General features: G+C 37.4%; 1 protein-coding gene across 3 annotated transcripts in view; it reads right to left on the bottom strand.

The window, feature by feature from the left end:
• Positions 1-4,644: 4,644 nt before the first annotated feature.
• The window catches only part of LOC136878830 (metallo-beta-lactamase domain-containing protein 1), a 67,708-nt gene continuing 45,692 nt past the window's right edge, over positions 4,645-26,660 (bottom strand). For 2 of the 3 annotated variants that reach the window (XM_067152343.2, XM_067152340.2), the window contains 2 exons: positions 16,950-17,060; positions 4,645-5,121 (listed from right to left, as the gene is read on the bottom strand). In XM_067152343.2, coding sequence (XP_067008444.1) covers positions 4,901-5,121; positions 16,950-17,060 — 332 coding nt within the window. In that variant the 3' untranslated portion in view covers positions 4,645-4,900. The remainder of the gene's footprint in view (positions 5,122-16,949; positions 17,061-26,660) is intronic. The other variant, XM_067152341.2, reaches the window with a different exon arrangement.

Below are 26,660 nucleotides of genomic sequence, written 5' to 3'. Positions count from 1 at the left end.
TTACAACACTTAAAATTCTGTTAATTTTGTCTGAAAAATCATTGTGTTCCAATGAACCGGTGCTGCTGTCATTCATTTTGATTATGACTGGGTCAAAATAAGGGATTTTTCAGACAGTCCATCTTTCTCCCAGTAGTGGTCTTCAATTTTATTAGCGTGTTTAATACATTGTTTCCAGAGTTCAGGGGTCACGGTACGTAAGGCTTCTCAGCATAAAGTGTTAATTGCTTCGATACCTCTACAATTTTCTAATGTGTTAGCTATATTTGTTTTGCTATTTTCCCTTTTACGTAAGCCCAAATGAGCTCGATTGGATTAAGCTCGCATTGGGCCACTGGTAACCAAAACAAGCTGTACATCTGGTTGAAGTTGTTTAGTCAGTTGTTCCAGCTTCTTTACCGGTGTTTGAAAATAAGAACTGGCAAGGACAATTAGCTCTGATTTAGTTAATTTGTTATAATCGTCAACTCCAGATGGTAATGAAATATTATTTGATGTTATCCAAGATATAATTTCAGGTTTCAGCCAGGACATGTTCGGGTTTTTAGCTGAAGGATCGACCATCGTATGATATGGAGCTTGATCTATAACGACAGGCCGACTGACCTTTGGGGCAATAAACTCAGAACTTCTGTGAGCCATTCTTCATAATGAGCCGAGTTCAACTCGTTGTGGTAATCACCACTCCCTTTCTTGCCAATAAAACAAAGTCCTGCACCATCAAGAAATCCTTCTTCACTTCCGATGTGCAAAATTATGATATGTTCCCCAGCTTCAGCACTGCCTGCTCTAGATCCTAGGATTGCTGTTAATTAAGACAATCTCACATACAATATCTACATACCCTGCTCCTCATCCTATCACTGCCTGCTGTAGATCTTGAGAATGCTGTTAATTAAGACAATCTCACATACAATAGCTACATACCCTGTTCCTCACTCTATCACTGCCTGCTGTAGATCTTAGTATTGCTGTTAATTAAAACAATCTCACATACAATAGCTGCATACCTCGTTCCACACTCTATCACTGCCTGCTGTAGATCTTAGTATTGCTGTTAATTAAGACAATCTCACATACAATAGCTATATACCCTGTTCCTCACTATCACTGCCTGCTGTAGATCTTAGTACTGCTGTTAATTAAGACAATCTCACATACAATAGCTACATACCCTGTTCCTCACTATCACTGCCTGCTGTAGATCCTAGGATTGCTGTTAATTAAGACAATCTCACATACAATAGCTACATATCTTGTTCCTCACTCTATCACTGCCTGCTGTAGATCTTAGTATTGTTGTTAATTAAGACAATCTCACATACAATAGCTACATACCCTGTTCCTCACTCTATCACTACGTCTTGTAGATCCTAGGATTGCTGTTATTTAAGACAATCTCACATACAATAGCTGTTCCTCACTCTATCACTACCTCTTGTAGATCCTAGGATTGCTGTTATTTAAGACAATCTCACATACAATAGCTGTTCCTCACTCTATCACTACCTCTTGTAGATCCTAGGATTGCTGTTATTTAAGACAATCTCACATACAATAGCTGTTCCTCACTCTATCACTACCTCTTGTAGATCCTAGGATTGCTGTTATTTAAGACAATCTCACATACAATAGCTGTTCCTCACTCTGTCACTGCCTGCTGTAGATGTTAGTATTGCTGTTAATTAAGACAATCTCACATACAATAGCTACATACCCTGTTCCTCACTATCACTGCCTGCTGTAGATCCTAGGCTTGGTGTTAATTAAGACAATCTCACATACCATAGCTACATACCCTGTTCCTCACTCTATCACTACCTCTTGTAGTTTCAATTATACTTTGAATCGTAATTTCCGGAAAAGATATGATTTCATAATTATAAGTACATACTGTAAATTATGTGTTCCGGATCTTTATGGTCACCCTCACTAGAGGACGGATGATTTATTTTTAAATAAATCTTACTACTACTACCCTCCACGTTATAGACAAGACTCCTTTCCACAAGAAGCAGTTAACTCGTGCTCCCACATCAAACTCTACGAGGAGAGAAATGATGTTCTAGTTAACAGAAAAAGGGAATTCCTTTCCACGAGGACATACTGAGACCCCAGTTATATTCATTAATCAAAATGGACAAACAAGTCCAGTGCACTTATAAAATAGACAGTATTTTATCCAAATATAGTCATACCATAATATGTCTTCCTCCACACCACCCAGAATTGAATCCTATCAAACTGCTATGGGCAAGTGTCAAGAACTGTGTTTCTGAACATAATGTGACATTCAGAATGGATGCATTATTAAAACTTACAGATGAACAGATTGCTTGCATTACAAAAGAGGACTGGAAGAAACGCTGTGAGCACCTAATGAAAACTTAAGACCATTACATTTCTAATGACGGCTCATTGGACAAAGCGCAGGACATGATCATAAACGTCAGAAGTGACACAGACTTGAATAGTGACAGTGATTTTCTAAATGTGTTCTTATGTGTGGAAAGAGTGACAGTGAATGTTGTCAAGCAATTAATGTACTGTGTGATGATGTATCCACAAAGACGCACATAAATGCTGTCAATTGGTACACTTATTTACACATTACATGTTAAACACGTACAAAACCTAACTAACTGCCGTGACAACAAACCACCATTCTTAACAACTACCTATCACTAAGCACATGCCACATGGAGATTGCAACCTTAAAACAGATGACTGCTGACAAGCATGTCATCCACACACGAGGTCACAAGTACAAGTCCTGTTCAACCATAACTCCAACTAAGCAATAAAACGTCTCCACCATCAAGACCACCACCTTATAAATGTGCCTGGCCAGGCTTCTAGAAAGATATATTACAAAATATCTTCTAGTAAGTTCTCGAGTGCCTAACAACATGGTTATAATGTAAAGAGTATTCTACAATCATCTCGTCTTACTTAGTGTAGTTCTGGATATTACAATGTGTTACAAATATACTGTAACAGATTACACATCATATATACAGAATTATATACTATTAATTACAGGTTCTTACATTAACTAAACTTATATTTATGCACAGCACATGTTTCATGACATAACGTCACAATTTGATCGTATCGTCTGTACATATGATGTAAATACAGTAATAATATTACTAAATGGATGGAAACACTTCATAGCCATACATTACAAGTAATAATAATAATAATAATAATAATAATAATAATAATAATAATAATAATAATAATAATAATAATAACAATAGTAATAATAATAACAACAATAATAATAATAATAATTCGAGCTTGATACTTGCATTATTTACCCATAGTAAGAGAATATTATTTTCAAGTTATATCAGTTTATCACACTTGTGTCAGGGGTCTTCTCAAGCTTTCATATCCCCATCCAACGGACGAATCACCATCAACAGCATCATGTTCTCATTCTATATGACCACTGCAGAGAGGTTTTGGAATTTAATCCAGGCTCTTGGCATGCAATCTGATTACAAATTGTATACCACCACCTCCCCTATCCTGCAAGCCAACATTCTGATAGTGAAAATATTTTCGACCAACGGGAGTCGAACTTGCTAACCACGGTGTCAGACCATAATATAGACTCCATGTCTTAACGATCATGGCCATATGCGGGCTAACTTACACACGTTATATAGGCTATTACTGAAGACAACAGACTAAAACAATTCAAATAATATATGAGAGAACTGAGCAATATTGTGAAACTTTCTCAATGTCAATGATCTTTCTTGTTCTTCTTCTTCTTCTCCTTCAGCAGGAAACTTTATACATTGAAGTAAGAATCTAGCAATGGCAACAGAGACATCATAAATAATTTGGTTGACCATGAGCTGACTAAATCTCTACAAAACTGAGTTATCGTCTTGGATTTCACCTCGTGCGTAATATTGCAGGGCAATCAGAATTCTGTTCTCTATAGAAAACAAGACCTCTGTAGGTTTCAAGCTCATGTAGGTTAAGATGCACAACTTTCATCAGATCACTTATACTGGTTTTCGTAAAACAATATAAATTCATAAAAGTGATATCATTGTACTTTAGGAAGATAATCAGTTGTATTCCATACCTTTTCATACGCCCTCTCATCTCCCTTATTTAGCGAACTAACCGCAACTTCATGTACAACCTCCATGTTATTGAATTTAGTCCTTGGTTAAACTGCTCTAGACCAGGACTAAAGTTAGTCCAGACTAAAGCCGGATCATCCTCAGACTAACAGGAAAAGCTGTCTATGTATAAGAAAAATGCCCGTCTGCTCTTAGTCCATAGTTGATACAGCTTTCGTGTGGACTAGACTATGAATAGCACCTGAGAACTTGATCATAGAAGGGAAGTTTGAGGGCAACAGACCTGGGGAAACGACTGCAACCAGATGGGTGGGACAGGTGAAGACTATCACTGGTTTATCTTTCCAATGTGTCCTGAGGAAAACTGAAGATTGTCCAAGACGTTGACTCTACAGCAGGGATGTGACAAGCAAAGACAAAACCAGTGGAGTCACAAAACTCAGAAATGAGTAAATTGATTAGTGATGAGGATGTGAATGCAATTATATTCACCCCCTTTTACATACACAAAACACCAAAATAAAAACAGAACCTGGACTTTATAACATTATTTACTTGAGATGATAAAATTCAGATCCATTATGTACAAAAAGCCATTTATAAAGAGGCAATATACAGTTTGTTAGATCACAGAAAATTCATGGTTCTATATCATAACTGTAATTGAAACATAAGATTTTGAAATATTCATCACTAGCTCAACACATCTAGTCAAGAAAGGAAAACTTCTTGACAATCACTCTTCAACAGAAGTAAAGTAACTGAAATGTCAGGGCATCCAACACGAATCCTTAAATGTAATGAGCATTATCTGATGGATTCATTGCTATTTCTGCATGTTTCTTCATTTGGGGTGTAACTCTGAACATTGGCCCATGGCCAGGTACAATCCAATCAGCAAGTTCAAGAGTTTTATTTCTGTTCTGTTGCTGTAGATCTGGCTCATCACTTCCAGCTACATGCTGCCACAGGTAGGGTTCGGCAATATCCTCTTCTCGTTCAAAGAGGTCTCCTATAAAAGAGAAATCTTTTACCATTTAAGATGACAGCAGAAGATGGCACTTTCTATACCAGCACAATAAGTCAACACTTTCTTTAATATACAATGACAATCATACACTTGCTCTGCCTACACAGCTCAAAACTTCAACAAAATATTTGTGGTGGTTTTTATTGTTTTTAAACTCATTTGTTTTGGATGAGGAGGCAGAACCACAGCATGCCTTTCAATTCACTATGACTTGGAGTAGTGAATATGACTGCACTGAGAGTCTGCTTGAAAGTAAGAAAGAAATACAGTAAGTCAGAAATAAGTAACAGTGATAATGAAGAGGGTGTGAGTTGTGATGATGATGAAAAATAACTTGAGTAAAAGTGATGGCTCATTAGCTAAAAATGACAGTGAGGCACAACAAATATGTCAGAGAAAGGACAAAGGTGAATGGATGCATGTGCGCTGGAAAAAGCACTTAATTCATTCATTCATCAGAATGTAAAAAGTTTGAAATGTTTCAGAGCAAGAATCTGGATCATTCTCCAATAGAACAGTATTTTAGATCATATCTTTACAGCTATTGCATGCAAAACTAATTATTACATAAGGTACAGTTGTGAGACCCCCAAGAGATAGAGTTGGGTAGATATTAGGTGGTTTGACTCTAATGACAATGAGATGATAAAGGCCTATTTAGTTCTCTGCATTCTAATGTCTCAGGTTTGAAAGCTCTGTATTGAATTGTAATATAACCAGTGGCGGCTGGTGCAAAAAATCAGTTGTGTGCTGTAACCCATCCCCAATCCAAAAAATAAAAATATTTAGAAACATACCGGTATGTGGTTTTCAAGAGGCTCTCCACTGAGTTTTCCACACTGAACAAACATGCAAACAACCCCAACACATATACACATTCCTCATAAAAAACTATAAAACTATATAATTAAACACACAATAACACATGCAATGGCAAAATATTCACGATCTCAAACACTTGGTGTGAGCGCGCAAAAACAGAACTTCCCAATGTTACCAACATCATTGAAATAAAACCAGCAACGTCGTAATGCAAAATTATATGTTATGTTTTTATAGTGTCATTTATAAACTAGACATATTAATTAAAGAAAATCACAATATCATGTCCTTATTTTGACAACATAAAAAGTACAATTTTGATAGTTCATCGATTTACAAATGCGACTATGGAATAGGCAAGTTGGTAGTATTCTATCCTCTTTGGTATTAAAAGACCTGGCGCGAACAGCTCTATAGTATTTCGTTTTCCTGTTTGCTTTGAGCGATCCTCTCTTAACCCCTATGCATCCGTAAGCGGACTGGTACGCGCTCGAGTGGCTGGGCCAGGACTCCACAAGCGGACTGGTACGCCGGGATGCAAGGTCGCATATTGGAGACATTTGTGACATCTGTTGGCATTCTCCGGAAACATTTCTAATTGAAATCTGTTCTTGGTGTCTCAAAGTGTCACCAGAGTGCTCTGGTATGCAACTTTGGCAGAGAGAATTGATTAAAATATCGATCGAGAAATCTGTATTCTGTTGTTGACAAGATGGCTGACTGAGAAAGAAGTTGCTTGCTTGCACGAAATGCTCAGCAATAGCGAAATTCAAAGCATATTTGATGTTTTAGGCTCTGATTTCAGCAGTATTAGTGAGGAAGAAGTTATTAGTGATCCTGTGCATGAATGAAAACGAAATATATCAACAGAGATCTTTCGCATAGTAATATCGTACGACATGGAATGCCGAATGAACTTTCTCCCGCCCCTCAAGATCCGATTGCGACTGCCGGATTTGAACCTACGATCTTGGTACCTAGATGTGAACACTTTACCACTAATCCTCTTAATAATAATAATAATAATAATAATTATTATTATTATTATACACCGAGAGAGACATACGGCTGTATTTGGGATATAGGTTCGAATCTCTTCATTCCCATTAATTCCTTATTTCCAAATCAGGCAAATGTTAGCCTCATGTCGTATTGGTTTCCTATTATTTCCTTATTTCAAATCAGGCAAATGTTAGGCTCGTGCCGTATAATTAAGGCCATAACACACACTAAAGAACTTCCGAGGTGAGATAAGGTAATGAAAAATTTAAGATTTCAAAGGGATTTTTTATGTGTTATATTTCTGTATTGTTCTGTTTTTTGGTATCGTGAGCAATAGTGTGGAATTTCTCAATAATATACAACAGGTCCCGTGATAATACGCGCAGTCGATCACCCACTATACTGTTTTAACCGAAAGCTTGCAACACCCAGGTTGCATACTAAAAAGTTGGCGGATTCCTAGCAATGTCAGAGCAAAGGGCGGGTGGATGCATATGGGTTAAATACTACCGCTGAGTCAAGAGGGTGCCAGCTGCCACGTTCTCATATCGTTCGTAATGCAAGTATCCCTAGTGCAAGTGCTGCCTATCTGTGGTCGAACGAAGAATCGCTGTGAAGTGATGTCTTGGCTGTTGTTTCCACAGCCTATCGGAACCGATCGGAATACATTCTCTTTGTATCGGAAAAGTTCGGCACGCATGCGCAAAAGGCAGAGTTCCTGGTTTCTGTGAGCTGTGATCGCACAGCACCCGGCGTGGAGCGCACCAGTAGTTACCTGGTTGTGAGGGGAGTTGAATAATGTCCTATTCTTTGGCTGACGTCTTTTTCAATGCACTGTACAGTACAGTATTTGATTGTAGATAATATTTTTAAACTAATTTAATTTTCCCAATAGGCAATGTGCTGCAGCACTTCAGCACATAAGGTACGGCCGCCCCTGAATATAACAAAGATAAGAGCCACCTCATACACCAGAGTATTTTGAAGTTCTGAATTCTCATTCTGAAGCAACATTACTGAATCCTAAATCAAAAAGCAACATGAAAATATTCCTAGTGTGATAATCTGTGATGTGTTTTGTTTTGATGTGCACCTTAGTGCAGAGCAGGAGATTCTAGTACAGTTTCACAGCAGAATAAGTGACCTTTTAAACGTTGAGAGGGCATAACCATGCCCTATTAACTCTAATCAGAAGAGAGAAAAGAAAAGGTCTGCTCTTTCAAAGGATTTTAAGAAAGAAAGAAAGAAAGAAAGAAAGAAAGAAAGAAAGAAAGAAAGAAAGAAAGAACAGCCAGCAATACCTTTGTCAGAATTTATTGAATGCCCTGAAGATTGAAGATTAGTCAAGCTGACCCCTCTAACTGTTGAAGCCCGTCCAGATGAACCTGAGAAGCAGAAATCAGTTCATCAGGGGCTGAGAAGAAATGGAAGTAGAAGGACTGGGTCCGATGAGAAAACAGTCTAGGATGGAAGATTGTCCTTGTTCTTTGGTGTTTTCATTCACGTTTGTTCTTATCTCCCTTCCCTATTGCTCCCCTCTTTCTACACAAACCTGTCATGGTGGATTCTTAATAATTTGTTTGTTTATTTATTTTACATTTTATGGCCAACATAGAACCACTTCAGTTGATTATACAAAGAAAATTTAGCTTTCCTAGGCTTCCAATATTTCTTCATCCTCTCAGATGCAGACATCCTTTCTTCAGCTGAGAACACACTACCTTTTGCCCTTTCATTTATTTTGATTTGTAGTCTCACACGTGAGTCGTTGAGAAAATTTTGTCCGTTTTCTTTTTGAGATGATGATGATGATGATGATAATAATAATAATAAAATTATTGGTTCTATGCCCTACTAACAACTTTTATAGTTTTTGGAGATTCTTGAGGTGCTGGAATTTTCTTCTGGAGTTCTTTTATGTGCCAAAAAATGTCATTGTGTGTACGTGTTCATACACTGTGTATAACTCCTATATTATAGACCGTCTGAAACAAAGAGGAAGACCACTGAACTGATGGGATAAAGACATATGGAAGATCACTGCAATTCACTGGCAGAGAATTGCCCACGACTGATCCACCTGAAAAGAACTTAGAAAGAACTACTGTACTTTGATTAAAGGCTTTAACAGGCCACATCATTCTAATAAAATTGGCTCATGATTATTATTATTATTATTATTAATGACTTTATTAAATTACAATCTATTCACCATCAAATTACCTTTCAAACAAATAAACAAAGGAATGAACAGATAATAACCAACAATAGGATTTTAAAGGGAATAGCTTTTATTTATTTGTGAAACATAAAATACTATATACTATGTAGCACTGATAATGTTGTGAACATCCAATATTGTGTGATTTTAACTTTTTACCCTTTTGACGTCCAAGTTTCATTTTTCAGCAACACTTCTACTTATTACTCCTTTCTTTTTACAATACATAACGAACCTCCATAATTACACTCTCGAATAACAGAAGGCATAAAAATTGCATATAGTGATGCAGATTGAGAAAGGAAAAATAAACAAATGTTTTATACCAGACTGCTCTCAGTGTTGGACTCGGTGAACGAGCATGACGCAGCTCCAAAGTGTGAAGGGAGACAGTAGCAGATGCAGAGCCCAAGAGAGTGAATAAATAGTTACACATTGTGTTCTACAAACTTTCGGAATAGAATTCTGTAGAACATTTTCCAATTTTCTGGGTGATAGTTGCCAACTATACTGAATGTTTGTTACATGGTAACGTCATGCATCATACTTAGAAATAGTTCTTTATTCAAGAATATTTGCACATGGCAAAACAGAAAAGCAAGGAACAGAACACTTTTTCCAGCTACTTTCTACAATGTGTTATTCCACCTACCAAGGTAAATCATCCTGCATTGAAGAGTTTATTGGAAAAACACACAATGTTCCATCGCTGATGAGTGCACTCTTAAGAGAGTTAAGGAGATTGTTGGAGACCCTCTAATTAGTTTAATTTTGAATTAAACAACCAATTCACTTTTGAGAGCTGCTCTAAATAATCTAGTGATGACAGTTACAGGAGATTCATTCAAATCAATGCTGTTCACTATGTATAAACTGCAAAAGGTCAACTCTATGACCATCATGCAGAGTTTTAATTGACAGTTGTAAACTCTGGCCATCAGGAATGCAAGCTGTTAACCAGACAATATATACGGTTTCAGCATTTGCAAAACTGAAGTTTATGTTTTCCAATCTGCTTCAAACAACCTGTATTACTTATGATTTTATTCGAAGTTTGCATGTTGGTAGCTGAGCTAGTGCACATTCCAAATGTGAAAACTGTACTGCTCAGATTCATAGTTAATGCTGAGCTAGTGTACAATGTTGCCTGTGGCTAACTGTCCGTACGCTCACGTCCAAGTGGAAGAATAACATTATGTACTCACCAATACACACAGTCATGAATCAAAGCCTACCGTACTACTGGATGTTTTTGTTTATGCTGTGTCTTTCATGCTACTCCTAAATTATCAACCTCAGTTGACAGTCAACTGTACGACTGTCACCCAACCCTATCAACTTTACCTCAGCCACAGGCTATCGTACAGCACATACAGTATTCTCCAAGCATATTTTCAATGTTAAGAAAACAGTCACAACTATTAATCTGGGCACATACGGTTTCAGCCTTGGAATATACACTAGCTCAACTACCAGCATGCAATCTTTCAATGAAATTGCAGTGAACCACCTCAAAGATTTCCCTTGTGAGCTTAAGAAGACACAACTGTTTTGAATAAACTGAAACCAGATGCTCAATTCAACAATGATACAAAAGTTTATTGAGATCCACCTATTCAATACACATTGGGTTCTTAAAAATTAAGATTTACATCTTGTCATACTAATGTAATGGGACATGTTTCGCCCATTGTATGGGCATCATTAGCTGTAATCTCAAGCCTAAAACATAAAGATCAGGATCTTGATTACGCTAGTCAAAATGTTGTGAAAACTTGTTGTGAGTTCCTAAATGACAATTTACACAATTAAAACATGTTAAAAAATATATACGAGTAAAATGAGTAATGTTGATGCAATCTTACATTAAAATCCTTTAAACGTTTTTTAAAATAGCCAAACTGTCCTTATTTATGTGAACGGTAAGAAAGTCTATGGCTAAAATTATGGCCTTGAGGTACAAGATCAAAACGAATGGAATCTGGTTAAAGGCAACTCAAATTGAAGTCATATAATGGTTACAATGAACCCTAAGTGGCTTAATCATTTAAAGAAGACATTAAATATTCTTGTAGAAAGCTTATACTATACAGCTGTGTGACTGATGGAGTTGTTGCTGTTGCTATTAAACCCGTATTTGTGAGGTGAGTTCACAGTCTTATTTTTTTGTTGAAAAAATGATAAAAGGTTCGGCTGAGTGTTGTTGTGTGTGTTGTGTTAATAGTCAAATGGGAACTCTCATGCTTGATGTTGGCTATAGCTTGAATGTTGAGAATGACTACTGATGGATGTGTGGTGAAGAATATGTAATGAGAGGAGGGTAGAAATATTTTAAGTTTAAAGAAAAGACGGCTATATTTGGCAAGAAACGCTGTGTATAACTTGCATTTCTTGTATTGTATCTGTGTGGAATTGAGGGAGGGGGGTGTGGTGCAGGAGAGGAGGTGGGCGGAGCGTTAAGCTTACGCGCTGTTGGCTGTGGAAGATTAGTATGAGCAGACACGGAGGGAGTTACCTTTAATGGAATGGTGGGAGCTTTTGTGGATATTATTTAAAAAAATTTAAGAATTTTATTTTGATTTAAATTTAGTGATTGTGACAAGTTAGGTAAAATCTCGTATAAGGGATTTTTTACTTCAATTAAGTCATTGAGATTAAGGTTTTTGTTATAGTACTGATCTAAATAAATATAAATACTTTCTAATTCATTCATTAATTTCCCATTGCCCACTTTTTGATAATTGTAAGGTCCTGTTCGATAGTTGCAAAATGATGCCCTGTATCTTACATGTGAAAACTCATGGCTGAGAACATGTGTTTATTGGCATTATAGTGCTCTTTTGTAAAGAAGCTCCGGCTTGTTTGCCCAATATATGAAATGTCACATTGCATGCACTTGAGTCTGTATATGCCTGAACTTGAATAGACACTACTGTTTGAGTTAAGTGTGTTGTGAGTGAGAAACAGGTTGCGGTTAGTGTTTGTCCTAAAGGCAATGTTGATATTTTGCTTTTTTAAGGGATTTGTTAGGTGGTAATTAGCTGGATTATTGTAGGTGAAAGTGGCAAACTTAAATCTTTTAGGTTTATCTGGGACGAGGTTTTTTTTTTTGCTAGGGGCTTTACGTCGCACCGACACAGATAGGTCTTATGGCGACGATGGGATAGGAATGGCCTAGGAGTTGGAAGGAAGCGGCCGTGGCCTTAATTAAGGTACAGCCCCAGCATTTGCCTGGTGTGAAAATGGGAAACCACGGAAAACCATTTTCAGGGCTGCCGATAGTGGGAGGGACGAGGTTTGTTGCTAATTTAAGTTTAGTCGTGTTGATTATTCAATTAACTATTTCTGTTTTAAAACTGTTGAGTTTTCTCAAATTCTTTATATACAGTAAAACCTCCATTATACGTTCCCGGAAACTACGTTTTCCCGTATTATTCATTCAAATTATGTGGTCCTGTGAGCATCCTAATTAAATAACGTTGTAAAAATCCTGCATTATCCGTTCCTTGAAGAAACCGATTTACCGGATCAACCGTCCAAAAATTTCTGTCCCATCAACACTAAATTCTTGACCACGCATTTTCCCAGAAACTGTGTATCACGAAAGGACGGCTACGGCATACTTACAGATCTTGGTGTTAACGTCCCACCATTGCAGTAACCTACTGCACTGGAAAAGCGATCGGCGGTGAACTTGCAAAAGGCACCATCTTAGCATCGAATTCAGGTGGTATTGTTCAGAGAATCCTCAGAAATCATAAAGCAGAGTGTGTCCACAACAATTGGAAGGAGACAGAGCGCATTTCGACAGCTCTACTTGAAGAAGGAACGAGTTTCGTCAAATGTTCGTACTTGCTAAACGTCTACATTATGTCCAGGATTACCTATTTGTTTTCCCCCCGAGTGTACTGCCGAACATGTTTTCGGCACTTCCTTCAGGGCACTGTATAGTCACTGCGCTTTCAGGCAGGAATCGAAACTGCTCCTTCTTAAGTACCTTAACACAAATTTATTTTAATAATATCGTATACGATTATGTTATCGAGACCAGAACAGATGTTGTACCTTACATACATAAAGCCATGGGAGGTTTTGGGATTGGCTATTACTGTTTTCGTCCTAATATAAGACTGGGGTTAAAATCTTATAAAAACTGCAGTAGTTTTATTTGCGCACGTTACATTTAGAAACTAAGTATCATTCAGCGAGCGCGTTTTCCAGCTGAGCTCAAGGTCACGAATGACCGTAATTTCGGAAATGTTAATGCTATTTTTTCTCTTTCCAATTTGATTGCGATTAGTGACAGGCAGAATTGAACACAATGCATTCGAGAACTTGAGGAACGATACTTACGAAGCATATTCTCGAGTTCAACATAACCTTTAAAAGTCGATGTAGGCCTAATTTACGCGGTACAAGATTTTCATAAACTGACTACGAACAGTATATCGGTGACCAAATTACAATGGAAGATTTATATATATATATATAAAAAAAGGGATTTTGCCATCATGTTGGGTGCTTTGGTATTTAATGTGCTTTATTTTTTTAGATTACAGAATTAAAAATTACTTGTGTTCGATTGTTGTTTGGCTTGGCAATACGTGCATTAGATTTTTTAAAAAGATTTTGGCTGATCAAATTTGCTGAACTGAAATAAGTTTTCAGAGGAAACTGAAGAAGTTTTCCCGGAAAAACTGAATGTAAAGTTTAGAAAATTTTAAGTCGAGTACCAGTAATTTATCTCTGAAGCAGGCCCCGCGGTCTAAATTGCCCGCCTTTCACCTGAAGGGGCCGGCTTCAATTCCCGACCAGGTTACGCATTTTTACCTGGATATGGGGGCTGGTTCCAGGTCCACTCAGTCTGCATGATTACCTTTAATTGAGGAGCTATTTAATGGTGAGATGTCGACCCCGGTCTAGAGAGCCAGGAATAACGGCTGAGAGGATTCGTCACACTGACCATGCGTCACCTCGTAATCTGCAGGCCTTTGGACCAAGCAGCGGTCGCTTGGTAGGCGGAAGGCCCATTGGGGCTGTAGTTTGGTTTGGTTTAGAGGTGTTTGTATGATTATAAGTATACATATTTTCTTCTTCTTCTTCTTCTTCTTCTTCTTCTTCTTCGTTTAGGCCTATGATGGACCATGTGGTGTTTAGCCAAATTGTTGATGGTTCATTTGTTCCCGGATTTTCCGTTTTCCCGTGTTGTAAGTTTTTTCCAGTGATCCCTCCGAAAACGGAGAATCGAGGTTCCACTGTAATTATTTCTGTTTTTAAGTTCTTAGGTGTTAAGAGGGATTTTTAAGGCTCTGTAATTATTGTTTATTGTACAATCTTCCTGCAACAGCTGCAGGTTGCCCAAATACAAAGAGTACCTTAACAGCAATATATGGATATCGTATGATGTTATGTGCAGGCAATCGAGTGAGGCATGTCAAACATTTGTTTGAGGTCTGCAAGCATGGTTCTTGAAGATCATGATGGACTTCTTGAGTATGGTAATCGCGATGTTATATATGAAATTTCTATTCAGCCCAAAGGTATTGCAGAAGTTGACAAAACATATACTGTAGGTATAGTTCCTCGAGCACCTAACGTCAAGCCGATTACAGAGATGGACGAGAGCTTGTACTTTCGCTTATAGAAGTCCACCGTTTCTTCATAAATTGTTCTTTTTTCTGCATCGACCTCTTCCGGCTGGTTTTCGTTGGTCTCAAATCTAATTGTAGGATCAATGATGAAACCTTCTGAACAGGATGGCTTAAAAGCAATAATGTCAATGCGTCGGTTGCTTCCTCTGTTGGAGAGACCATGTACTTCTTCATAGACGTTATAACCTTGTCCTCACAAAGCGTTAGCTATCACTGATCTGGCTACATTATGGCGTGAGATGCGTAGTAATTCACCATGTGGACAGGCTCCCAGGACATGTGCAAGAGTTTCGAACACTCTGTGGCGACAGAGGCTGTTGCCCTGGGATCTGCCAGGTACAGTACGCACAGCAGAAACATTGGCATTCATTTTTATTGCTTCACGCCATTCACTGCCAGACAATCCTTTATGATAACGAATCCATGTATTCGCTGGAGTATACTGTTTAAACAGGAGTACACCTTTGCCTTTATGCTCTTTCTTGCTCCAGTTGTCAAAAGCTCTTCTTCTCAATTCGAGTCAAACTTTCTTTCTATCTAAAGAACCATGCCTTTTGTCTCGAATAGAGTCTGTTTCTGCTACATTCAATGCAGCGAGGCTCATGCTGATTTCTTGACATAAGTTTCTCCTTGAGTGTAAAAAAATGTTATTGGAAGATTTCAAAATTTTGCATGCATTAATATGTTGCAGGTATATTTCCCATGATACACAAAATAAACCCAGACCTTTAAATTTCATTTCAGCGTATATCATATCATTCGGGACATCCATGGTAAGTTGCAAAATTTCCTTTAATGCTCCCCTAACCATAATATCGGCGTCATTTATAAATTTGACTGGAATCTTTTGTGGTGGTAGTGTCTGAAATTTATATACCAAACTGAGACAGATTGAAGTGTTTATGATCACAAATTTTTGATCGGAATGCAAAAGCGGTGGCCTGTTTGTGGGAGTTATGGTGTACTGTACTGATGAATTTTTAGTTGTTAGTGGGGTATGAGTAGGTTTTCTAAAAATTTGGAAATCAAATGTATTTTTATTTCGTGTTACTGTGATGTCTAAAAAGTAGATGGATCCGTTGACCTCGTCCTCTTTGGTGAACTTTATATTTTGGTCGAGGGTGTTCAAAAAATCTAAAATTTCATTACCATTGTTAAGATTATTATTGATTATTGCAAAAGTATCGTCTACGTACCTGAGCCACAGGCTGAGTCCCTTTATTTTTGACATTTTGTGGCGTTCTAACGAATCCATGTATATGTTGGCCAAGATCTGTGACATGTAACCAGAGGCTTGCCATAACCTAAGTTTCCCATTATAACTAGGTGGAGAACATGGATCTAGAGCTGCTTTTTTCTTTATGGGTAAACATTTTACAATGATTTAGGTGTTTCTACGACTTTCTGCAGCAGTAGTATGAGACAAGGCTTTGCTAAGCGACCCAGGTTTGGAGACTGAACTTTACACAGTGTATTTGTTCAAATTTATCCAAGGAAGTGCAATGGAAGAAGAAGAAGAAAGTGACATCATGCTTAAGAGATTTACAAAAGATGAACTTAAAGAAAACTTATCAAATAACCCAGACAATAAAATATTAGTAATTTGCAGTGATTTAGTGCTCAAAGTCTGAATCAAGTATTCTGCTGATGTTGAAAGTCTTTTTCCTGGTATACAAGCATTCTATAATTAAAAAGACAGAACCTAACCTTTAAACATATTAAAATAATGATCGTAATTAAGTACAATTCTTTCTTACATGTAGTAAAATGGAAACAGAAGTGATTATGCTCTCCTCTTTTTTCTTATTCCCTTAGATACCTTTTAGGTCCCTTCTCAACAAGCTCCCCCTTTTTAAAGTCTGTTTTTAATATTTTTCACTTTAAAATCCAAGTCTTTATTAACTAACTTTCTTTAAATTTACTTATTCTACTAACTCTTGACATTGATATTTATAATCATCAGCACAAATTCATTCATCCAAACTTGAAGTGACATACACAGAGAATTACACTTAAACTAATCTTGTTAATGTTGGCACTTATGTTACCAATCTTCAAACTAACAAAAAATGTATGTTTAAATAGTTATGAAGGAGCTGTATGTCAGTGCATACCTGTAACAGCAATGATGCCTTCGTTTGTGTTGACGATAACAGATACATCTGCTAAGGTATGACCGGGTGTTGGCACCACTTTAACATCATCATCGATGACATAGGGTTCACCTTAAAAGATGTAAACTTTTTTCTGAAATGAACATATTTAAAATATCTCTTAACTAGTTATTGCAAGCCAACCAAAAATGGAAAAATATAAGCAAAACAAAGAGAAGAAATATGTTCCAAAATGTTCAGCATAACTTTATCACTGGTGTTTGTTGACTTATTAGAGAGCTCATGAAATATGAAGGAAGGAGTATCGCAAGCTATCTCACATAGTGAACAACATAATTTCCACAAACAACAGATCACTCTGGTCATAATTTATTTACTGCTAGAAACCCGACCTGGTTTTGCAGGGGAGCAAATTTAAATTTATGATGATGGTCCTTATAAGACTTCCTTGAGACAAACATTAGTTGCTTTTTTCCTCCTCATGTACTGCACAGAGCTCACTTTATTCTAGAATGAGGAATGTGACCACCGTAAACGCACTGCATGCCAGTCTGACTTGAAGAGCAGCGATATCTATCTTCCTAAAAACTTGCATCATAACTTCCACACCACACACACCAGCCTGGGTTAGTAGGTACAACATCTATTTCCTTCATTGGACAAACACTAATTCAAGAACTAGATCTAGGTCAATGATGTTTTCACTTAAAGGACAGTTATCAAGAATGATCACTTAAATGGTGCCAAGTCTGCACCAGGTTGCCGAGGCCATAGATTATTATTAATTTAATTATGACGGTTTAAAAATAAAACAGGATAACAACTAATGATGATGTTTCTGTTTAGAATTCCTTCCAGCGAAAGAGTAACATAGGCATAAACAAACATTTCATATTACTCCTTGAGTTCCACAGGGTCTTTACGCAAATGTGAACATGACGGATATAGCTACTTTGCCTGAACATATTTGAGATGTTATGCATTAGCATTGCTATAAAATATATTTGCCATGAAAATCAGCAAGTAGGCCTTCTTACGTGACAGGTATTTCATTAATCTGAACTTGCAATAGGCTCAATTCATTGTAAATCGGAAGATTCTCTCTCTCGCATCACTAGAATTTTCTCCTAAATTACTTACAAATTCTTCACACTCCACGTCTAAAACACTTCTCACATGCGATATCTTTTTACTCATAGAGTTACACAACCAGTGGTGGATAATTCTTTTTGTGCAATGCAAACACTTGAAACAGACACGCCTGCAAACTAGTTTGTTAGTTTTGCAATACAGTCAAATCTCGTTAATTAGAAGTCGTAGGGACGCAAAAATGTGACTTCGGATTACATGATTTCGAATTAACCGCCAACTCATAATTCAGAAATGCTACCCGTTGCCACATCACAAAATATTATGAGACCCGTTATTGCATACAGTTAACATTGATTCACAGTTTAAACCTTTCAAATGCCATGAAAAAACACCTATTTCCAAAATGTATCCAATGAGACGCATTTACAGTATTCAAATAATGCACTTGGATAACTCACTGGCAAACATAACCTCATACAACGAAAGAAAAAAGAAAAACAGATTCAAAGATGAGGAGAAATCTATGCTGGCTCCCCTGTGCAAGTGCTCTATTGATTGGATTACTGTACTGTATGCATTTCAGATGCCTTGTACTTGCACGAAAAGTAGCCGATGCCCTTAAAACACCGTGGCTTATCAAACATTCCTATGATGAGGGGAGGAAGTAGGAAGTCTCTTAGTTCCTTGTGCATTGCAACACAGGACAGTACGATTGTACGATTTCCCGATATGGCATTTCTGTCGTAATTCAGAAATGCCAACCCTTGCCGCGTCACAAAGTATTCTAAGCCCCATTAATGCATGCAATCACCTTGATCCACAGTTTAAATCTTTTGAATCTCATGGAAAAAAACTTATTTCCAAAATGTATCCAACAAGGTGCATTTACATTATTCAAATAAAGCACTTGGATAAATCCCTAGCAAACGGAAAAGAAAAAGAAACAAAGATTCAAAGACGAGGACAAATTATGCCGGCTCCTCTGTGCAAGTGCCTTCTTTTTTGGATTACCGTACTGTTTGCATTTTTAGATGCCTTGTACTTGCACGGAAACATCGTGGCTTATCAAACTTTCCTATGACGAGGGGAGGAAGTCTTTCGCTTCTGTCTGCATTGCAACACAGTGCAGTGACCCCATCTCCTTTAAAACCATAAGTCCATTTGATCTTGCCATTAAAAAAGAAAGATGCAGTTTCATCAGCATTGAAAATATTGTTCGGTGCGTACGAATTGATTATAATTATGAGTCATGCTTTTTCACCAACTGTTGGCATCGCCAGTGTTCGCGGATTCTGTTTCTCCGCACATTGCCAGCTACATGATATTGTGGTGATCCTTAAAACACTGAATACTAACAAACTGTGATTTCTCTCAAACTTAGCAACTATGAAACACACTGTAGACACAACGAAGTGAGTGAAAGTGCAGAAAGCTACCACTGCACGTTCCAGAAGACCCATTCTATCGTGACGCTGAGAACATTTGAATTTAAATTACTCTGTAAGAACTTTTTTTTTTAAACTGTAAAGGCAGTTTTGAATTAAAAGTCTGAATTGCTTTCCATTTAAATATGACATATGGGAGCAGTTTTCTTCCATCTGCAGTTACACAAAGGGTAACTGTACACCCAACATCGAAAACTACGTGAACCAGGGGCATGTTGCCAACCCTGATGCAAATAAAACCTGCACCCCAAGTCCGTGCCTCAAATTTTACAAAAAATTATGCTGGGATTATTCGCGTAAATACGGTATATGTATTCTTGGAAACATGCTGTTCTGTAACCAGTTTATCCATTCTATTTTGCCAAGCTGGTTTTTCGTTCAGGTTATATATGATTATTCACCTAAATATTTAAATTTTTCCACAATTTTTATTTCTTGGTCTCCCAGCTTAATTTCGTTTGCAAGAGAAAGTTGAGTTAGCATAATTTCTGTTTTTTCAAATGAAATTTTCAAACCAATATTTTGAGCTATTTCCTGTAAAGATTTTATTTGTTGTTTTGTTTCCTGAATATCATTGGCCAGAAGAGCTAGATCATCAGCAAATCCTAGACAGTTCAAATGTATGTTATCCTTCTGGGTTCCAATTTTTATAGTTTTCGAGTTGTTCTTGTACCATTCCCTCATAACGTCCTCTAGTACACAGTTAAAAAGAAGAGGTAACAATCCATCACCTTGTCTTAAACCAGTTGTTAACAAGAATGGTTCAGAAAGTTCTCCTCTGAACTTAATTTTAGAAATTGTATTAGTTTAAGTTCAATCAATTTGATTAGCTTTGGGTGAAGTCTGAAATGTCTTAAAATTTTTAATAATGATGGTCTGTGGACAGTTATAAGCTTTCTTGAAATCTATAAACGTTATTGAAAGGTGCTTGTTTTATTTTCTGTAACATGCCATGACTAGTTTCAAAGTTATTATTTGTTCAGAGCAGCTCCTCCAAAATCTGAAGCCTCCCTGGTATTCACCTAACTCTTGATCAAGTTGTTCAATCTAATTATATAGTATCTTAGAGAAAATCTTATACATGCAGTCAAGAATGGAAATACGTCTATAGTTATCTGGATTACTTCTTTCACCTTTCTTATGAATTGGATTAATTATAGCTATTGTCCATTGTTCTGGGAATTTTTCTGATATCCAAAACTTTTGTAATATCATATGGAGGGATGTCTGAGTCACACTGCCGGCGTATTTCCACATCTCTGCAAAAAGATTATCTTCTCCATATGCTTTGCAGTTCTTTATTTCCTCAAGCACCGTTTTAGCTTCTTGTGCTGTAGGTGGGTTTATATTTTCTGGTTTAGTTTTTTTTCGGAGTATGTGTATCAATAAGGGCTTTTCAGGTTCATCACTGTTCAGGAGCTTGTTAAATGCTTCCGCCATGATTTCTGCATTTTCCTTATTCTTATGCGCTATTTTTCCATACTTATTTTTTAACAATAACGTGGGCTTTAAAATACTGGGACACACACTCTACAGGGGTCACAAATATGGAGGGCCCAAACCCAGAGTATCAGTGACGGAGAAGGTGGACTTCGGTACGACATCGATGGTGGAAGAGGGGAACTTGTAGTGCCTGTACTCCAGAGAAGCGGCTACAGAATGCGTCTGTACTCCAGTGGAGTGGCCTAGAATAACACCTGGCAGTAGGTATAAAATGCCTTTGGGAGTGGCGACTCCATCGTAATAATAGCCTATATATGATATGGTACTAGTAAATCACCATCGGAAAAGGTTAGAGCGTCCCCTGCAGGCGACATGCAGTTCTCAGGGTACTGGGGGTAGGAGAAGGTGGAATTGATGGGGCTAAGTAAAGTGAAATGGAAAGGTAACGGAAGGAAGAAATTGAGGAAAGGATACACATTATACTGGAGTGGTGCCCAAGTGCCAATAAACGGAGTGGGACGAATCGTGTTGAAGCAATTGAAGGATTATGTTGAAGTGGTAGAATGTACGAGTGACAGAATAATGAAGATTAGACTAAAGATGAAGAATGAAGTGATGAACTTCATACAAGTGTATGCACCGCAGACGGAAACAGGGAAGAAGATATTGAAGGATTCTTGGAGAAAGTAGAAAGAGAAACTTCAGATGTGGAAGTAATTATGGGAGACCTGAATGCACAGGTCGGAAACTAGAGACAAGGAAAGGAAGAAGTCACTGGATCATATGGATATGGGAAAAAGAATCTTGAAGAAGAGGAACGAGTAAACTTCAGTGAAAGGAATGGACTGATAGTGGGGAATATATGGTTCCGAAAGGAAAACAGCAGCAAATTTACAAGATATGGGCGACTACTTTTTGATGAAAAGGACAAATTGCAGGAAGTTGATGGATGCGACAGCTTTACCAGGAGAAGCACTTGATGGGGACCATAGAGTTGTGGTGGCAAAATTACAGTTGGGAAAAATGGAAAAACTAAAAGGGATAATAGAAAGTAAAATACAAGTATGGAAATTGAAAGACAAAAATATACAGGAAGATTTTCAGGAGACACTGAAGCAACAAATTCCAGATACTGAAGTGGAAAATGTAGAAGAGGAGTGGGCCAATTTTTAAAAGGCATTTGTTAGTGCAGCTGAGAGTGCTTGTGGCAGGACATCTACAACAGTGAAAGAAAAGGAGACACCGTGGTGGAATGAGAAAGTGAGGAAAATGATGAAAGAAAAGAAGACAGCCTGGCGTGAATGGAACTGGGATCAAACAGAAGAAAGCAAAAGCAAGTATCTCAATAGCAAACGGAGATGTAAGAAGGTGGTAGGAGAAGAATCGAAGAAGAGTTGGGAAGAATTTACAGAAAAAAATGGAAGTGGATGCAAGTGGCAGTAAAAGGATGCTGTATAGACTTACAAGAAGTAAGAGGACAGAAAGAGTTATCACAAAGCTAATGAAAAAGGAAGATGGAGAATTGTTAACACACCCAGAAGAGATACAGAGAAGATGGAAGGAGTATTTTGATAAGCTATTGAATGTGAACAACTGTACAGGGGAGATAGAAGCAATACAGTACGAGGACTCAACAACAGAGGATGATATAAAAATGCTGAAGGTGGAGTTAGTGGTGCAAGAGATGAAGATGGGAAAAACAAAAGGATGGATGAAATCAGTATGGAAATGCTAAAGGCTGCTGGACTTGTTGGTATGCAATGATTGTACCAACTACTAAACTGTATGTGGAAAGAGAAATGTCTACCAGAAGACTGGAGAAAAGGGATAATTATACCAGTGTCTAACTCATTGGGCCCGAGCCACGGAACCGTTCTGTGCTTCATCTTGGCGGACCACATGCAGGACCATGGAACTGTTCTGTTGTCTCTCTTTACTGCGTAATTCAACTTTTCCTCAAGAGATGGCAGAGTGAGTTGCATTTGTGATTTGTGTAGAGACTCCTTCTCTCCAATACTATATGATCTTTGCTAATATGTATTGATAGCATGCTTGGTAATATTAGTTTGAAGTGGGCTTTCGCTTGTAAACGAGATGGCTACCAGTAAACAACTGAAATTTACCGACACATAACCCCTTTTAGAAAGTAATGATGATTAGGTTTGTCATTTTTTCAGTGAAATTAGTACTAATACTAATAATAGTGTTGAGCAATGATCCTGAAGAACAAATAGATGTGGAAATTGAAGAGGAAGCTCAAGGAGAAGACTGTGTTACAGCTCAGCAGGCGGACTGAGTATGGATCAGTGATGTTAATAAAATAATTTAATAAAATATATATTCTTTGTTCCGCAGTTCATGCTATGAAAGTCATTTATTTTCATGTATATTTAAATCTTTAATGGTCTTGTGAATAAGAAATTTCTCATGAAATGAAGCGACACTATAGTTCTCTCAAAATAATTCCAGCCCCAATGCATTTTCAATCCAACAAATATGCAGGGCTCAATGGGTTAAAAAAGGGGACAAGAACGTTCGTGGTAACTATGGAGGAATCACACTGAAGGAAATAGGCCTTACAACAGAAGAGACCACAAATAAGATAAAACTGAATACAAAACTCAGGAATACAAACCTCCGCTTTGCCCTTACACAAAACAAACCAACACGCATATTTTCAACTGAGGAAAGGGCACGAAGATCAGAGAGTCTGAAGAAGTACTGGGAGGACTGCAAAGCCCGAACAATCCCTTCAAAGAGACCTGAACGACGGACTGACTAAAGTGATCCTATGTGGTCATAAAAGAAGAGGAAGGAGAAGAAGAAGAATCATACTTATATTGCAGGTAGTTAAAATACTGGAAAGGATATTAGAAAGAAGAATGAGAAGAAAGATTGAAGGAGAGTTACAAGAGGAACAGTATGGGTTCAGGAGTGGAAGATCTACTGTGGACCCAATCTTTAGTATGAGACAGCTGATAGAAAAGAACTGGGAAAAGGTCTGACTTTCATAGATGTAGAAAAGTGTCCCCAGAGAGAAGGTTTGGGAAACCATGTTTAAAAAGACCTGGAAGAGAAATGTTAGAAATGGTGTTAGCAGGGTACTGACCCCAGTCGGAAAGACAAAATGGTTTAGGAATAAGACTGGATTAAGACAGGAGAGTGTGCTGTCACCTCTTTTGTTCATTATGGTCATGGACAAAATTGTAAAGGAAAGGAAGGAAGTCTATGGAGATAAAGAGATGAAGATACTGCTATCTGCAGAATTAATGCAAAATGCTAGGGTGGACATGGAGATTAGTAGGAGGGTACAGCAGAGTAATGCATTCTACCAAAGTGTAAGAAAACTTGTTTGGAGCAAATAAGTACCAAGGAAAAGTAAATAAAGAGATAATGTAAAAAATGTACTATGTACCCATACTGACTTATGCAGCTGAGACTTGGGACTTGACTAGCAGGCAAGGGAGTAGAATTCAAGCCAGTGAGATGAAATTCCTAAGAAGTATGATAGGACAGACAAGGAAAGACAGAGTGAGAGATAAAGATGTTAGGAAGGAAGCTGAGATAGGAAAGCTAAATGAGAGAGTTGAAAAGAATAAACTAAGGTGGTTTGGACATGTAAAGAGGTTGGAGGAGAATAGAATTCCAAGATAGATGCTGGAGGCAAAGTGCGAAGGCAAGAGAGCAAGAGTCTTTGGCCATTTCTATTAGTATATTTATGAGGAGCCCACTTTCCTACTACATCTCAATACTTCTTTTCCTTACCCAGTTGAGCATAAAGTCCCTTATAAGTATCTTGATGTTATTCATATTTATTTTATTTATTGTCTGATCAAGGTGGAATGAATCGGTAAAGAGCGGCATAAGACGACAAAATTTAGACTGGGACGTGATCGTGGAAGAGGAATGGTGGAAGGAAAGAGGAAGATGGAGAAGTGCCATAAATATCCCGACCCGGCAAGAGCTGGATAAGGGGGAATGATGATGATGAATGTGGAGGGGTTGTATTTTGCAATTGTTTACCAAAAGCTTTGTAATAATCTCTAGAATTGGTTTTGTAATAATTCTCCTAAATAGAATTTTAAAAATCTTTTTGATATTTTCTCTTAACTCTTCTACTAGTTTGGGTGAATTCTTTTTTGACATTCTTGAATTTAGTGGTGCTTTCTTCTGTTTTGTGAAATTGAAATTTCAACCAAGCTTGATGTCTTTCTTCTTGCATTCTATCACAATCAGAGGTCCACCAGGCATGTCTTTTCCTTGGATTTAATGGAGCTAGATCTTCTGCATTCAGTTTAAGAATTGGTAATAGGTCATCTAAATTGTCTGTTAGTCGTATGTCCTTTTCTCTCCAACTCTGTTTTGTCCTTTCCTTCTTAATGGAGAAAATTTAATCTTGATTTTTATTAAGTAAGGATCTGAACCAGTGTCCGTTCCTCTTAGAACTTTACCATTGTAGAATTCCTTGTGAAAGAATTTGTTTATACAGACATGATCTAGATGCCATTCTTCTTTTGTCCAATCAGGATGTTTCCAAGTTTTAAGTTTGTGTGGTTTTCTTTTGAAATATGTAGATTTGGAGATTATTTCATGGGTTCTGCAAATTTCTATGAGTCTTTGGCCATTTTTGTTAGTATATTTATGAGGAACCCACTTTCCTACTACATCTCAATACTTCTTTTCCTTACCCAGTTGAGCGTAAAGTCCCCTATAAGGATATTGATGTTATTCATGATTATTTTATTTATTGTCTGATCAAGGAGATTCCAGAAATTACTGGCTTCTTGCAGAGTTTTTGTTAGGAAATTTTTTTCATTGGTAAGGGCATGAGCATTTATGACAGTGTAAAGTTTATTTGTGGTTTATAAAGTTAGAATTGCAATTCTTGGTGAGATGGCTTTAAAATAAATTACAGAATCTATTATTTTTAATCATTATTATTATTTTCTTTTTTGTTAAGAACTGATCAATGCTATGAACAAGTGTAAAAACATTTATATGAAAGTTCTGCTTACTTACACCTTCCTAACAAAAGAAACAAAGAAATGTCTGAACTTATCTTAATTATGTACTACTACTGCATTTCCTCTCTCTTCACTAGTCCAACTAGGACTGCAAAGCTTCATCCCTGCCATCATGTCAGCTGGCTTGTTTACTGGTTACATTCCATTATGTCATGCTCCAGTGAAGTCCTCAGCTTTTGTGGAAATATACTTGTAGTCTATTATTATTTTCTTATTTTGGAAATGATTTCGAGGACATTGAGAAAGCATACGATAGTGTACCAAGGGAAAGAATTTGGCAATGCATGAAAGAACTTCAAGTGCGAGACAGCCTCATAGACAAAGTGAAAATGTTGTATAGTGGGAACAGAAGCTGTATTCAAGTAGGATGTGGTTTGTCGGACTGGTTTGAAACAAAGAGAGGAGTTCAGCAGGGCAGCTCATTGTCACCACTTCTATTTATTATTGTAATGGATGTAGTAATGAAATCTATTAAAAGGAAAGAACATGGAGATATCAAAGCCTTCACATTTGCAGATGATGTTGCGATCCGGAGTGACTCAGAAGAGGAATTGGGAGAGAGAATACAAAGCTGGAATGAGGAGTTTAAGAAATATGATTTAAACATCAGCAAGACCAAGATTGTGGTGATGAAAGTGTATGGGGAAGGAGCAGAACCAATAGTCATGTTAAATGAAGCTCAACTGGACAGCTTTCCAGTTTTCAAA

Source organism: Anabrus simplex, chromosome 8 (genome assembly GCF_040414725.1).
Source record: "Anabrus simplex isolate iqAnaSimp1 chromosome 8, ASM4041472v1, whole genome shotgun sequence".
NCBI lineage: Eukaryota > Metazoa > Arthropoda > Insecta > Orthoptera > Tettigoniidae > Anabrus > Anabrus simplex.
This window is presented reverse-complemented; position numbering and strand designations above follow the sequence as displayed.